This window comes from Erigeron canadensis, chromosome 8 (assembly GCF_010389155.1).
Source record: "Erigeron canadensis isolate Cc75 chromosome 8, C_canadensis_v1, whole genome shotgun sequence".
Lineage (NCBI taxonomy): Eukaryota > Viridiplantae > Streptophyta > Magnoliopsida > Asterales > Asteraceae > Erigeron > Erigeron canadensis.
Window position 1 is genome coordinate 39,503,921 of NC_057768.1, and position 14,799 is coordinate 39,518,719.

General features: G+C 33.3%; 2 protein-coding genes across 3 annotated transcripts; one reads left to right on the top strand and one right to left on the bottom strand.

Annotated features, from left to right (window-relative positions):
- Positions 1-2,606: 2,606 nt before the first annotated feature.
- Positions 2,607-4,358, top strand: LOC122579317 (serine carboxypeptidase-like 50). Its single transcript, XM_043751470.1, has one exon. The coding sequence runs from the start codon at positions 2,643-2,645 to the stop codon at positions 4,026-4,028; it is 1,386 nt and encodes a 461-aa protein (XP_043607405.1). The 5' UTR covers positions 2,607-2,642; the 3' UTR covers positions 4,029-4,358.
- Positions 4,359-5,097: 739 nt separating this feature from the next.
- On the bottom strand, positions 5,098-9,434 carry LOC122579316 (mitogen-activated protein kinase 9-like). Of its 2 annotated transcripts, XM_043751469.1 has the most exons (11): positions 9,253-9,434; positions 7,414-7,830; positions 7,180-7,307; positions 6,984-7,043; positions 6,734-6,883; positions 6,489-6,644; positions 6,234-6,371; positions 6,061-6,134; positions 5,852-5,968; positions 5,481-5,721; positions 5,098-5,366 (listed from the first exon to the last, which is right to left on the bottom strand). In XM_043751469.1, exons 2-11 carry the CDS (start codon positions 7,817-7,819, stop codon positions 5,298-5,300), a joined length of 1,539 nt encoding a protein of 512 aa, XP_043607404.1. In that variant the 5' UTR covers positions 7,820-7,830; positions 9,253-9,434; the 3' UTR covers positions 5,098-5,297. The 2 variants fall into 2 exon arrangements, with proteins under 2 accessions (XP_043607404.1, XP_043607403.1); XM_043751468.1 differs by lacking the exon at positions 9,253-9,434 and having other exon boundaries at positions 7,414-7,846.
- Between the last annotated feature and the right edge of the window lie 5,365 nt (positions 9,435-14,799).

Below are 14,799 nucleotides of genomic sequence, written 5' to 3' on the forward strand. Positions count from 1 at the left end.
TTTTAAAATGAACTCTTTCACTACAGAAAATAGTTGCCCACCATCTGGCCCACGAACTTCACTTGCTTCAGTGATGGGCTTCCTTCTGGAAGGTTCAGATCACTTGAAAATACATGACTCTAGGAAGGAAAGGCTTAGATTAGGAGAGTCTTAGTTCAATTCTTTTCCTGTATTTGTTTGATGAGAAAGGTCAGTTTGTTTTGTCCGCTTTTTCCATTCCCCTCTAGAAAAATGTGTCTAGCTATCTCCTTTTTGTTTCAATTTTGCATTACGATTTATGTAATCAACATTTTGGACCATGTAAGTAAGAAGATATGTGGCCACACAAGTCTCCCTATGGCTTTAAGTTTATGTGTTGGTGTAACCACACCTCAATAATTAGCGGGCCAAAGTTCAGATACGATGACTACAACAGGGAAGTGCCCATACATATATAGCTCGCAATAACTGACTAAACTACACACACATGGTGCTTCGCCATTATTCTTAACAAAAAATGTTTTAGGCATCTATCGCACAACCTATTAGCATTGATGACATTCACTTTCCGATCCCATTTAACGCTCAACAAGCTAAACATCAGACAACGTTGAACTAACACTTCAATTCCGTGTACATCCATATCACGATAAAACCATTGTACTTAAATAACTGGTCTTATGATATACAATCTTAAACTAACAAGATCATATAAACACATGCATTAACAATTCCATCATCATGATATAAATTAGGTCAAATAAAACGGTAAAAAAGTTAGCAGAGCAACAGCCTAGTGGAAAATGTAAGCATGTATATGTATCACTACTTATTTTTTATTTTTTTTAGAACAGCAAGGGCCGGATCACGGGTATCCGGACTGGATACCGTGGACCTACCTGATCCCGTCCCCCCTGCCCGCCCCACCCGGTAAAAGCTCCACGAATCGCAGGCCGAGAGTAACGAACCTGTGACCTCTTGGACAAAAACCACTGAGGTAATCAGTGAAGGACTGTATCACTACTTATTTAACAATTTAGACAAATATTACTACAGATAATTAGATACATAAATAATCAAATTTAATTGAAAAAGGTAAAAGAAAACATTTATGATAAAAAAAAAAAAAAAAAAAAAAAAAAACTTACATATTTCAGTTATAGAAATTTATCTGATATTGAAACCTTGCAAAAAGGATAATAATTACAAAATTTATATATGTATATATTTAGCGAAGAAGGTGATAAAGGGCTGAATATGAAAATTGAAAATGGAATTTGGGTAAGGACGGAAGAGTACAGCGCGCCCGAACGAAGCGATACAGGCTAAGGAAACAACCACCCAGACCCTCACTTCTCAAACTGACGACACTTCTACGGTTTGGTAAATTGGCACGCACGCACACAAAACTAGTGTTAAATGGAATTTACCAATTTTTAACAATTCTTTGACCTTTCCCTTTTTCTTTGAAAGAAAAAATAAAACTCAAAAATATTACTGCCAAAGACGATTTTATATATGTTAAATAAATAAATTGGGCTTCGTTTTGGGTCGGGAAATGAGAAATGTGAAACACGTCATGGCTGCAAAACCATCTGTTTACCCCGTTGAGATACGATCAGAATTTGTAATTTCCTTTTTCGAATCGTCTATCATCATCACCCGTTTAAATGTATATCGACAACATAAATAATGTGATCGCAAGTAACCTAATCAGATTTTGACAACATATTGGTTTCAAATGGAATTCCGACAACACAACATATTGTTTAATTCTTGACACGTCCCCCTTCTTTTTCGCCATCCGTTTAGTTCTTTTTCTTAAGAGTTAGGGCTTATTTCTAATTGTTTGATATAATATTAGCCCAGATATTATAAACCTTCAGTCCACTATACAAAAGTTGGAGGTCTTGTAGTCTTAGGGGCCCAAAGCAACTGCTTGACCCATATACGCATTGAATCCGACTTTGGCAACAACCACCAAAATGGGATGGCTCGAAAAAGTGGTGGTCGACGCTTATTAAATACCCCAAACGCCAAAGGGTCGTCGTCACATGCAATAAACCAGCCAACCACTTTGATTTCGATCTAATGATGCAGATGTATAAAAGTGATATCATGATCATCTATTCTCATATTGTATTAAGGACAATATGATCATTTGACACACTTTAAATTATGAGAAATGGTCTTTCACATTTGTGATCCCTTCAAAAACAATATGTTCCTAATAAAAAAAAGAATAAAAGACAGTATAATGCCCATATATTTCTATCTCTCTTCATTTTCTTTTATATCGTCAGATTTCAAAAATTCGCTGGAATTATAACAGTAGTCAATGTCAACCACTCATTTCAAACTCCGGAGTCAATAACATTAATAAAAGTAGAATGTATTGTCTCTGCCGCTATGCACAAATAATTTTTTAGTAATATTAAAATGTTTCATGTAAATATGCTCTAACAATATGTGAGATATTGTTCTTTAACATTGAGGTTTAAACTGAAAGATAGAAACTAAAAGGTTAACTTTGAGTTGGAGATGACTAATCAAACATGTTACAATAAAGATGAAAATGAAATTTGTGAAAGTACTGAGCATTAGTTAACAACTTGAAAAATGAAGAGTTTGAGTTGGAGATAACTAATCAAACATATTACAAAATGACGAATCAATCACAACACAAGTCACACCTCTCTTGTAAAATGAAGTCAACACCATTCACCGTCTTCCTCATTCTCACCGTCATCTTCCACCACAATCCACCCTCCTCCGCCACTAAACTCCCTAAACAATCACTCCCCACAAAATCCGGCTACCTGACAGTCAACTCCACCACTAAGTCCGCCATCTTTTACACCTTCTATGAATCCCAAAACCCCAACAAAACCTCTCTTTCTCAAACCCCACTTGTCATTTGGCTACAAGGAGGACCAGGCTGCTCTTCCATGACCGGAAACTTTTACGAACTCGGCCCGTGGCGAGTTACGCCTTCTAAGAAACACAACATTATACTGGAATCCAACCCAGGTTCTTGGAACAGGATATTTGGGCTTCTGTTTCTTGATAACCCAATTGGGACAGGTTTTAGTATCGCTTCGAGCCCAAATGAAATCCCAACAGACCAACATGGTGTTGCAAAACATCTTTTTATTGCTATAAGAAAGTTTGTTGCTTTAGACCCATTGTTTCAGTCACGTCCTGTTTATATTACTGGTGAAAGTTATGCTGGTAAATATGTGCCAGCTATTGGGTACTATATTTTGAAAAGAAACCGGTTTTTGCCCGAGTTGAAACGGGTTAATTTATATGGGTTAGCTATTGGAAATGGGCTGACTGACCCGGGGATTCAAGTGGGTACTCATGCTTTGCATAATTATAACCTTGGGTTGATTAATGAGAAACAAAAAACAGAAATGGAGAAGCTGCAAGATAAGGCTATTAAGTTAACGAATTTGGGTAATTGGAGTGAAGCTACTGATGCAAGAAACAAGGTGTTGAATTATTTGCAAAATGTGGCGGGTTTAGCTACTTTGTATGATTTTAGGAGGCAGACGCCGTATCATTCTGATTGGGTTGAAGAGTATTTGAAGGATCCTGAAGTTAAAAAGGCTTTGGGAGTGAACGAAACGATGGTTTTTGAAGGGTGTAGTGATGTGGTTGGGGCTGCATTACATGCTGATGTGATGAAAAGTGTTAGATATATGGTGGAGTATGTCGTGAAGGAGACGAAGGTGTTGTTGTATCAAGGGCAGTGTGATTTGAGAGACGGGGTTGTGTCCGTTGAATCTTGGGTTAGGAAGATGAATTGGGACGGAATTAAGAAGTTTTTGGACGCTGAAAGGAAGGTTTGGAAAGTGAATGGTTTGCTTGCAGGGTATGTGCAGAAACACGATAAGTTGAGCCATGTTGTGGTGTTAGGGGCTGGGCATTTTGTGCCTACTGACCAAGGTGTGAATTCACAAGCTATGATTGAGGATTGGGTTCTTGATCAGGGCTTATTTGCTAAAATGCGTGCTCAAGATCCACCCGAAGTGGTAGATGTTTGATTTTTTGTTGTTAAAGTTGTTGTATGCTTTGGAATAAGACCCGCGACACGAATATGTGCAATCGAGTCTTGCATACTGCTAGCCTGATCACATGACTAAATATTTGAAATTGTTGTATGAGAAATAAACCTGAACGGCAATAACATTGAGTGTAACTGTGTATGTGGGTCTTAGTTATCTAGCTCGTAATTGTCATAACGTCTCTGGTGGACTATCAATCACGCCTGTCCTAAAGGTTTCGCTCCTTTTTTTTGGGTCATGTTATTTTGTCTGTCTGGCACAATTTATAACTGATCCTATTATTACAAACTGCGAGATTGCTCTTAGACATTTTATACTATCGCAAATTAGTGTGTAACTGGTCTTTAGTTAAACAGGATGGAATATGTTTGTGGTCAAGATGTACGATATATCTCTGCTATATCTCTGCTTTTATGCAATTGAACATACCAATAAATGTCAAATAAGTTTGTGGTCCATTGGTAAGGTCTTAGATCTTAGGATAGTCTACCAGGGTTCGAGGTGGATTATTGGGGGAATTTTCAAGAATTCTGAGGTACATCCTTCTCGCCAGCAGAGCTTGTGTCATATAGCCCGTCCCATGATCATGCCACTCACCTGTAATATAAACTGGACAGGACTTGAACAGCAGTTTTAAGGCAACAAACTTTACAATCGAAATGAACTTGGACACATCTCAAAATAAATATGTAGCTGATCTTTTGCGATGATTTTGTATTTTTGTAAATAATAGTACTAGTAACAAACTATACTCGAGTTTATGTTCTTCTCTTTTTATAATAGACTAGTAGTACGAACTTGATGGATTCGATATCCATGTCAAAGACAGGATGGTAACTAAGAATTTCCAAAAAGGCGCAACATGAACACTATCTTCCATGAAACATCCAAAGAGCACACACAAAGTTATCGTTTATATCTCAGATCGAAGGAACTCATCTTCAAATTCAAGAACTTTGCTGCTGATAACCTTTCCAAGTAAGCAAATTTTTCAATTTGAATAAACAAAGTAGACGAGGGAAATATTTTTGGGAACTTGACCAATAACTTTCAGAAATCAATCTAATTAAATAAAACTCATGATCAATCATAAGTACATATTAAGTCACAACAACAAAGCTTCAACTTAGTAACTAACATATACAGCACATATGCCGTTAAATTATCACAATTTTAAATATCAATACTACACAATAAAATTTATATTAGATTCTGTCAAATTTCAGAGATGAAGCCTTGATACCGGAATCAAGAACTTAATGCTGCCAGCTTCTGTGACAGAACACTGCTCATCTCGTCTCCTTGTTCAAATTTCTCCTGCCAAATGAAAATTTTCCAAACTATAAAAATGATCGTGAAATGTTACGGCTAAGTATGGAACCAATGCAATTCTTTTTAATCATCCTATATCAGAGCTTTCAGAATACTTACCTTGCAACTCCTATTGCTGGCTCCTACATATTTGGGGGTATTAATGCTAGAACTTCTGGACAAGTCTGGTTTCTTATGGCTTTTTGGGATACTATTAGAATCTTTTTTAGGAGTTTTGGATTGATTACATCTTTCTGATCTGGGTGGGCTTCGAAGGGTGGTGGCAATTGCAGCATTTGTACGCCTTTCAAAGTCGTTGATTTCATCAACAGCTTCTTCTATGGGCACACAGATCCGCTCTCTTTGAAAAAAGAGCACAATAATTATCACAATATACCAAATGAAACAACTTCCCTTTCCTTTCCAACATTTTGGAGTTTGGATTTTATTTTTTTTAAAGGAAGTTGCCATGTTGTGTTAAAAAAACTTACCTTGGCAAAGACGTGTAGTGCCTCTGAAGGGGAGAGTTTTTTCCTCCCTTTCCTATCTTCTTGCCTTCCTCCTGCTCCTCAAGATCGGCAAATTGCTGCTTAAATCGATCAATTCCACTGAGGTCAAAGCATAAAGCATATATTAGGTAAATTATAGTTGAACAATTTCCAATTAATTGACATTTTAGTCAAGGTCTCAAAATCCTGACCTTGGATACATGAAGCTTATGTGTTCTTCGCCATGAAGGTACTCTTGAAGCATCTGTGGGTGATACTCTAGGATCTGTGTGCTTAAAAAGATGATAAATCATTAAGCAATGCATGCTAATTATTAATGTTGAAAAGTCTATGAAAGAATAAAGACCATAAAATATGACCATACCTCCCTATAAATCAGCTCTCTCACATCATTCTTTGTCAACCTCCTCCTTTCAAAGTCAAACTCAAGTTTTGAAATTGGCTGCTTGGATGGTTCGGTTTCCAAATTCGCTAAACCATAAAAGTATGGATCCGCCAAGGCCTGCAGATATAAAAATAGCTCACAATATCAATAAACCAAGCTAGTAACTTGATGTATTCAACATCTTTATTCACAGAAAAACCACAATGGTAGAAATAAAATTTTACTAATGCTTATCTCTTCAGCAGATATCCGATCTGCAGGATCAAATGCGAGCAATTTTTCAAGTAAACGGAGAGCCAATGGATCAGCATTAGGGAATTTCTGTGATAAAGGAACAGGGGTTTTCTTTGGCATGCCATTTAAATATCTTCTAGCCTTATCATTTCGTATCTGCAGACATTTAATGAACTACTGATTAACGAAAAGCTAAAATGCAACAAACCTTGTATTTAAGTTAAAAGGAGAGCAACAAAACAAACCCTTGCAATGGTTTCAGCAGAGGGAGAACCAAGCAAATCGGTGACAAGATCCAACTGGTGCACAACATTCCTCCCAGGAAACAGAGGCTTTCCCGTTAGCATCTCAGCAAATATACACCCTATGCTCCAAATATCAATTGCAGGAGTGTACTGAAAAAAAATCAAGTTTCCAACAATCAATAACTGATGTTCCACATATCAAATGCCAACTGATTTACATTTGCTGTTGTGTGTGTGTGTATCTGCTTACCTTAGAGAAAAACGAACCACAAAGTTCCGGAGCTCGATACCATCTAGTAGCTACATAGTCCTGAAAAAAATTACAAAAAAGAATATAAGCAGCTTGTAAAAACTGATATTCCTCGGGTTTCAAATCTCCATGGAACACATGTGCTGCAAAACCGAAGATAATACAATAATGAGGTTTCGTTAGTTGAGATACATACAGTCCAAAAAATTGCTGACGGGGTATCATCAAACGATGCACGAGCAAGACCAAAATCACATATCTTCAGTTTGCAGTCTGCATTAGCAAGGATGTTCTTGGGTTTCAAATCTCGATGGAACACATGTGCTGCAAAATAATATATACAATTAATAGAAATCGAACTCGTATAATCAAGATTATAAATTCTTCAGAAGATCATAATCATAACGTCATAAAAATAAGAAAACCAAACCTGTATGTATGTATTTCAAGGCACGAAGAAGTTGATATATGAAAAACTGATGATGTTCAGGAGTGAGATCATCGTTAACCTTGATCACCTCATCAAGATCAGATTCCATCAACTCAAACACCACATAAATATCTTTAAATTCTCTTCTACAAGGAGGAAGCATAATATGCTTTATTTCTACAATGTCTGGGTGTTTAAGCAAACGAAGAAGCTTAATTTCTCTAAGAATGCGAGTAGCATCTGAAACATGCTCAAAAACATCATTTATTTTTTTTATAGCAACTTTCTCCCCTGTGTGTGTATCAACGGCAGCTGCAACAACACCATAACTTCCCTTCCCAACAACTTCTTGAATCTCATACAAACTTGCCTCGCCATACTCGGTGAAAAATTCCTTGCCAAGCATGGTGTCTGATTCTGAAATTTCCATCATTGAACACACATAAGATACTAACTGAAAACTTGGAAGATATATTGCATCATGAATAAAGTAAAACGAAAGAGTTAGTAGTAAGTTATGATTATCTATTTAAGTAGAAAAGTTGGAAAATTATTTCACCGAAGGTTAATTTAACGATAGCCCCAACCGGGCAGCATCAGAACGCCCCAGACGAAGAGGTAAATCAAGCTCGCCTGCACCTCATCAAGAAAGTAGCGAACTGACTGATCTAGCCTTGCTAAGGAACTATTTTGAGAAATCATGTTTGGATCAAAAAAATTTAGTAAATTTAGAATTTACGGGAATTTAAGATAGACTTGAAACGGGTCAGGAGGTGAGAAGGGCACGGCCATTAAGCAGGATACAACTTGAAACCCAAACGCAAAATGATATGTCATCTACTGTAGAGAAAATCGACTCAACTCAGTTATTGTTGAAAATGGTATCTCATCTAATGTTGAGCCAAAACTACCATCATTAATCAAGCCGACAAGCAAAGTCATTTTGAATAGCTAGTAAGTAAAGCTGCTAGGCAGAAACCAGTAATCGCTTGTTACCATTTGTAACTACTAACTACTATTCTATATAGCGAACTAAACAGACTCTTTGAGCATTCCCTAGCTCTCAAATCTGAGCCCATATTAAGAACGAAAATAAAATGTCCTTGAATAAGTGAAATTCATGATACTACAACAAGTCAACAACAACAACAAGACCCAATCCTTGCATACAAGTATGGGGGAGGTAAGATGTAGCCAGTCTTGCCTCTAAAATGAAATTCATGATACTACAACAACAACAACAAGACCCAATCCCTGCATATGAGGTATGGGGGAGGAGAGACGTAGACAATCTTGTCTCTAAAATGAAATTCATGATACTACAAAACAACAAGGGTATGGGGGAGATGAGACTTAGACAGTCTTGCCTCTAAAATGAAATTCAAGATACTCTAGTCGTTTAAATTATTAAACGAGATATCCAATTAATTCTTCACACCGACAAAATTCAGTTGTATCTCCAAATATACCCCAAACTAGGTTACATGTATAGATTGTAGGGCCTTAGACAACCATCCGAAGACAAATTAAACTTGAAATGTGGACATTAATTTCGGTATGAGTGAAATATTTACCAAATCCCTAACTTCATTTAGTTAAGTCTAATTACAACATTAAAATTCAGAATTTTGCTATTCATAGTAAAGTTTTATACATGGCAAATTAGCAATTGTAAGTTATTTTCAGAGACTAAGATTTTATTTTTATGTACAACATGTGTCCATGAATAGCAATTTAAACCACCCCAAATTAAATTTCCCCCAGGGATCTCTAAGATCTAACAAATGCTTAAACAATAATAATATATCAAGAAAGAAAATAAAAATAATTAAAATGAACCTTGAAGCTGAGCTTAGCAAGCAATTCTTCTCCGATGGCAACAGAAAATAAAAACACTCCTAAATTTTAGCCTCTCAAAACGTATATGATTTTGCAGATAATAATTAAATTAACAGTCTATGAAAAGATGAGAACAAATACTGGAACCTTTCAGTTATATATATATCTACAGTACATGCTTCATATGGACCAGAGAAAATAAATTAATAATTTAAAAAGATGACGGAAATATTGGAAATTGTCCACACAATCAACCAATGTCAAATAATTATAATTATTATTAATATCATAAAGAAGTCAAACATATCTCCATCGTAGCTCTGACCGTCCATTGAAATAAATCCGACGGCTAATATCAGTCTACGCGTAGTCCTTACATCTAGGGTGAATGTATATACGAGTATTAAATTAAATATTATTTATAAATTATATACTATTAATTAAAATTATAAAAGAATATGTATACAGCTTGCAACATTTTGATGTGATAAAGTAGTAGAATAGAATATATATATATATAAAAAGTAAGAAAGAATGTGATGCAATTCTCAATTTGCGTGCCCTATCTTATCCTAGCTTTACTGACACGCGGTCGTAGACACACATTTATATGTATGTATCAATGTATGTATGGATAGATATACAACACAATACATATATGACATGACGATCGAGAGTATGTGGTTGTTATGTATTTAGTTTGGGTATAAAAATTTTCACATTTTATTTTTTTAATCTATAAAATATATGAGTTCATCATTTATTTAAAATATTTAAAAACTAATATGTGAGTGGTTTTATACTCAACTTAGTAGACACTCACTTTTCTCATATATAACTATTGTGAGTAGGATGAGAATGAAATCAGTCGGAAATTTGGAATAGATCAATTGATGAAGTTGATTTTGTATAAACCAAAAACTTCTTACAAACTTACATCTCAAAATAATGTAAGAAAAACATATATAACCATACAGAGGACACCAACAATAATTTGCTATGTTGTTTGAACCTATATACGTTATAAATTACAAAATTTGTTCCTATATTAGGTTTAAAAATCGTAGGTTTCATCTTTAAATTTACAAAATTACATTATTTATCTTTGATCTTAGGCATTTGTCTACAAGGGTTGACTTTTTGACCAAAAGTGATTATCAAAATGGTTGAATTTGGAGTTTGAACTAAAATTGTAAACAAAGATCAAAAATGAAAAACATAATTTCGTAAAGTTATGAATAATAGTTGCAAATTTAGACCAAACACAGGTTATAATTTATCCTTTACAATTAGGATAATTGTGTGGTATTTTTTTAGTTATAAATTAGAGATTTATAATTTTGAATTCCTCAACCAAGTGAATAAATTGACTGGTAGTGGGCGTAAAGACAGTTTGGGTGTTACTTTGATAAGAACTTCAATATTTTTATTTCTTTCATTCTATACAAGTTACTCTAATAAGTATTTCCTATTTCCTATATATTTTGATTGAAATGTTTTCTATTTTCAGTTCACTTCATAGCCCCTGACCCCCTGTAATCTATAAGCTGTTGGTCAAAGTGGATATTATAGATATATTTTTTTTAATGTGTTTGAATTTATCTAATTAACTTTTAATTTTTTTTAAAAAAACATTATTTATATTATGAATTATATTATTGATTTAATTGGGTTTGATTACGGAGATGTACGGATGAGTTGAGTATGGATGATCCATGATGACAAAATTGCGGTTGATCATTTCCAATTGTTGACAAATTTCGATGATGATGATGATCGAGTGAGGAAGGAGATTTGTTTGACCAAATTGGATGTTGATTGTTGTTTGGTTAATTCGAAGAGCTATTTTTTATTATTATTATTTTGTTCCTTTTGCAATGAATTTTATTGATTGTATTATCATACTGATTCGGTGATTCCTACGTAATTAAAGATCAAATATTTTGTTGTTACATAGAAAAAAAAAAACATTTCCACGTAATAATAATACTCCCTCTGTCTCATTTTAATTGTCTTATTTTTGATTGGTCAAATCTTTTTTTTCAACTTTGACCATAAATATCTTTGTTTATTCTATACATTAGTTGATGAAAGTTATATTCAATCAATTCATAAATCTTATATTAAATGTTATATGATACAAACAAAAATATTTACGGCCAAAGTTGAAAAAAAAAAAAAAAAAAAAAAACGCTAGGAAACTTAATATGAAACGGATAGAGTAATAATTAAGGCTTCAATTAGTTTGCTTTCACAAGACGCAACTTTTTGGTTAATGAGTTTATTTAGACATATATCAATCTCCCTTGATAATGGTTTATTTCTTTTGAAATATATAAAATGATACTAAGTAGTGTATTCATTAATCCATAGCCCTATTACAATATTACTTTATAAAAATTATCACATTCTCTCTCCTAATACTTTTCAACACTTCCTTTCATAACAATGTTATCATGCGAAATGACCATCATACAACAAATGTAAACCATATACTTATCAGCTTCTAAAATAACTGCACCACCCTTTTTACATTGATTATTTTTACAATAATAATCACACCGTCACCACCCGTCAAGCCACCGCCACTGCTAACAACACTACCACACCATCGTCAACACCACACCGTCGCCAACACCACATTGTCGCATTGTGCAGACAAAATACTAGTATATCGTTTGATACAACCGAACATAGTGGCGAAGCCATGACTTTTATTCTTGGGTTGCCAGACGGTTTTATTATAATAAATATAAAACTAAACTATAAAATTTGATTACATTAGTCTGAGGTTGTCAATTACCTTAAAACTAAATAAATTAATATAAATAATACTATAAATATATAGTTTTATAAATATTGTGGGATTTTCATGGCTATCCATAGTTCATCCTCTAACCGAACGAGAAGTTTTTCATTGTTTTAATTAGCTTTTAATGAGATGGAAAGGTTGTCTGGGCGGACCCCACGGAGCATCATTTTAGCAGGGGGCATAAAATTGTTGATCGATCTTATACTATACTATGTTTGTTTGACTCACTTCTTACAATTTAAACCAAATAAAATGATAATGTTATACTAATAATCAGAGACATAATGAGATGAATATGAAAAAAAATTAAAAATTTCTTCATATCAGAAACGGAATACTGAAAGTTGCAGGTTGTCTTGAGGGGAAGATGAAGTCTTATTGTATATTTTTGTTTAACTAGCATTGTACCCGCGCAATACGGCGGCGGTGACGATGGTTTAGTGGTGTTGGTGACGGGTGGTGATCGATAACATCGACAATTGGTGTCGATTGGTCTAACCGTGTAAATTGATACAATGGTGATAATGATATTTTAAAAGATAAAGGTTTAAAGTGTAAATTAATTTATTAAGGGTAATTTTGATAATATCTAATAACCATTTCCTTAAGGGTTGTTTATTAAGGGCAATCTAGTAATTTTCATCTAACTTATTTCTAACTCTTTCTTAAAATAGGGGTGAATAATCATTATAAAGGAGTAGTAGATATCTATTCTTTTAAAACATTGTTTAATATTTTTACTTATAACTTATAAGATGTGTCATTTCTACCCCCAGAATTGATAGTTTATTAATTCGAGATTTAGACTTGTATATATGAACTGTGAATACTTCTAAGTTTCCCATTGGACTTGTATTTGTTTTTTACATTTTTATATTTATAGTGATCTAAAGGCCATTAAAAAAAGAATACTAATCATCTATATTAACACTATTGAGTCTTATTCTTAAAGTTAAATTAGTTAAATTAAAGCTGAACATATCTTACATATGATTAAGCTTTTGCTTTCAATGTCTTCAATATTTTTTATAAAAACACATATATTTTTGAAAACCCAAATTTATGCTATGTCAACGCATACGGGATGAGTTTGTGCTATTTTTTGTTTACAAAAGACTATTGGGCATCTTGATTAATTTTTCATGGCTTATGAGCATCATAAAACTCAGGACCGGCTCTGGTTGTCAGTAATTGTAGTGTGTGAGAAGTATTGAGTGTAAACTTTTAAAGAAAAATAATATTCTATTGTAACCTTTTTCTTAATACAATCAATATAATATATGATATTTGATTTACGAATATTATAAGAGTATTATTATAATCAGATGTAAAAGGTTGTACTTATAATACGAATATATAATTTGAATCAGTTTTTTATCAAAGGTAAATTTTGTTTGAAACTTCATGTTGTGATTCAATAGCGATAAGTCTAGTATATGTTGTCTTAACCGGGTACGCACTAGAGAGCTCCCTTCAGGTAGAAATGTCTATTTCAAATACCCAATGAGAAGAAAACGCCCTATTAATCCGTCCGAGAAAAAAGACGATTAATAAGGATAAACCCTTCCTCCTCATACTTGAACCCAAGTATACTCAAGCTAAACTTTTTTAAAAAGACTACTTATATCTCAAAGTTGGCTGAATGAAAATTCGAACCTGAAACCTATAAGTCATTAGGGAACTCCAAACGACTACACCAATTTATCACTGATAATTTGATTCAATTATGAAGAGGGATAAGATGAAAAAAGTTGTACTCCCTTCGTCCCATATTAAATATCCAATTTTGATTTGTCAAGTCTTTTGTTTTAAACTTTGACCCGAAAAATATTTATCTATATTATATAACACTTCATATAAATTATATTGATGGATTGAGTTTTCAATGAACTTTTCATTAATATAACTTTCGTCAACTGTTATATGACACAATAAAAAATATTTATGGTCAAAGTTACAAGCAGAAGACTTGACAAGTCAAAATTGGACATTTAATATGGGATGGAGGGGAGTACTAATTTAATGAGGGCATTGCATTTGATACATGAATGAGTTGTAAATAAATACTTGTTTTTCTAATATTATTAAAAACTTTAAGAAGTTAAGAGATTATGTACATATATTTTAATAAGTGAGTTGTGAGCATAGGTAATTAAAGTTTTTATAGACTAGGATAAGTTTTATGTTTTCTTCAATTAGCTATAACTTATTTACAGAAGAGTAATAATACTATAAAGGGGTGTTTCTTAAGAGATAATAGAAAAGAAAAAATAAAAAAGATAATCACTTATCTTGTTTAGTTGAACACGAAAATAAAAATAAAAAAGAAGATGATGGAATGATTTTCATTCTCTCTATTATCTAAATATTGAAAAAATGATATTGTTTTTTATCTTTTAGTTTTAAGTTTGTTCGACCTTTTATCTGTTAATCTTAATATTAACTTTTTGTTAACAATGAAGTAATTAAATAGGTAAAAAAGATTATTTTTTTTATTTGTGTTCTTTACTTTTATTTTTTTTTGGGATAACTGCAGAAAATAGAAAGTACCTTTTGATCAATTCACAAAAATAGCAGTAACCTTTAAAAGTTTTACTTTTTAGAAATGAACTTCCATTTATTACCGAAAATAGTAACATTTGACACGTGTACATGATGACATGGACATTTTTTGATGACGTGGCATACTTTATAACTATAGAAAATAGAAATGACCTTTCGACCAATTTACGAAA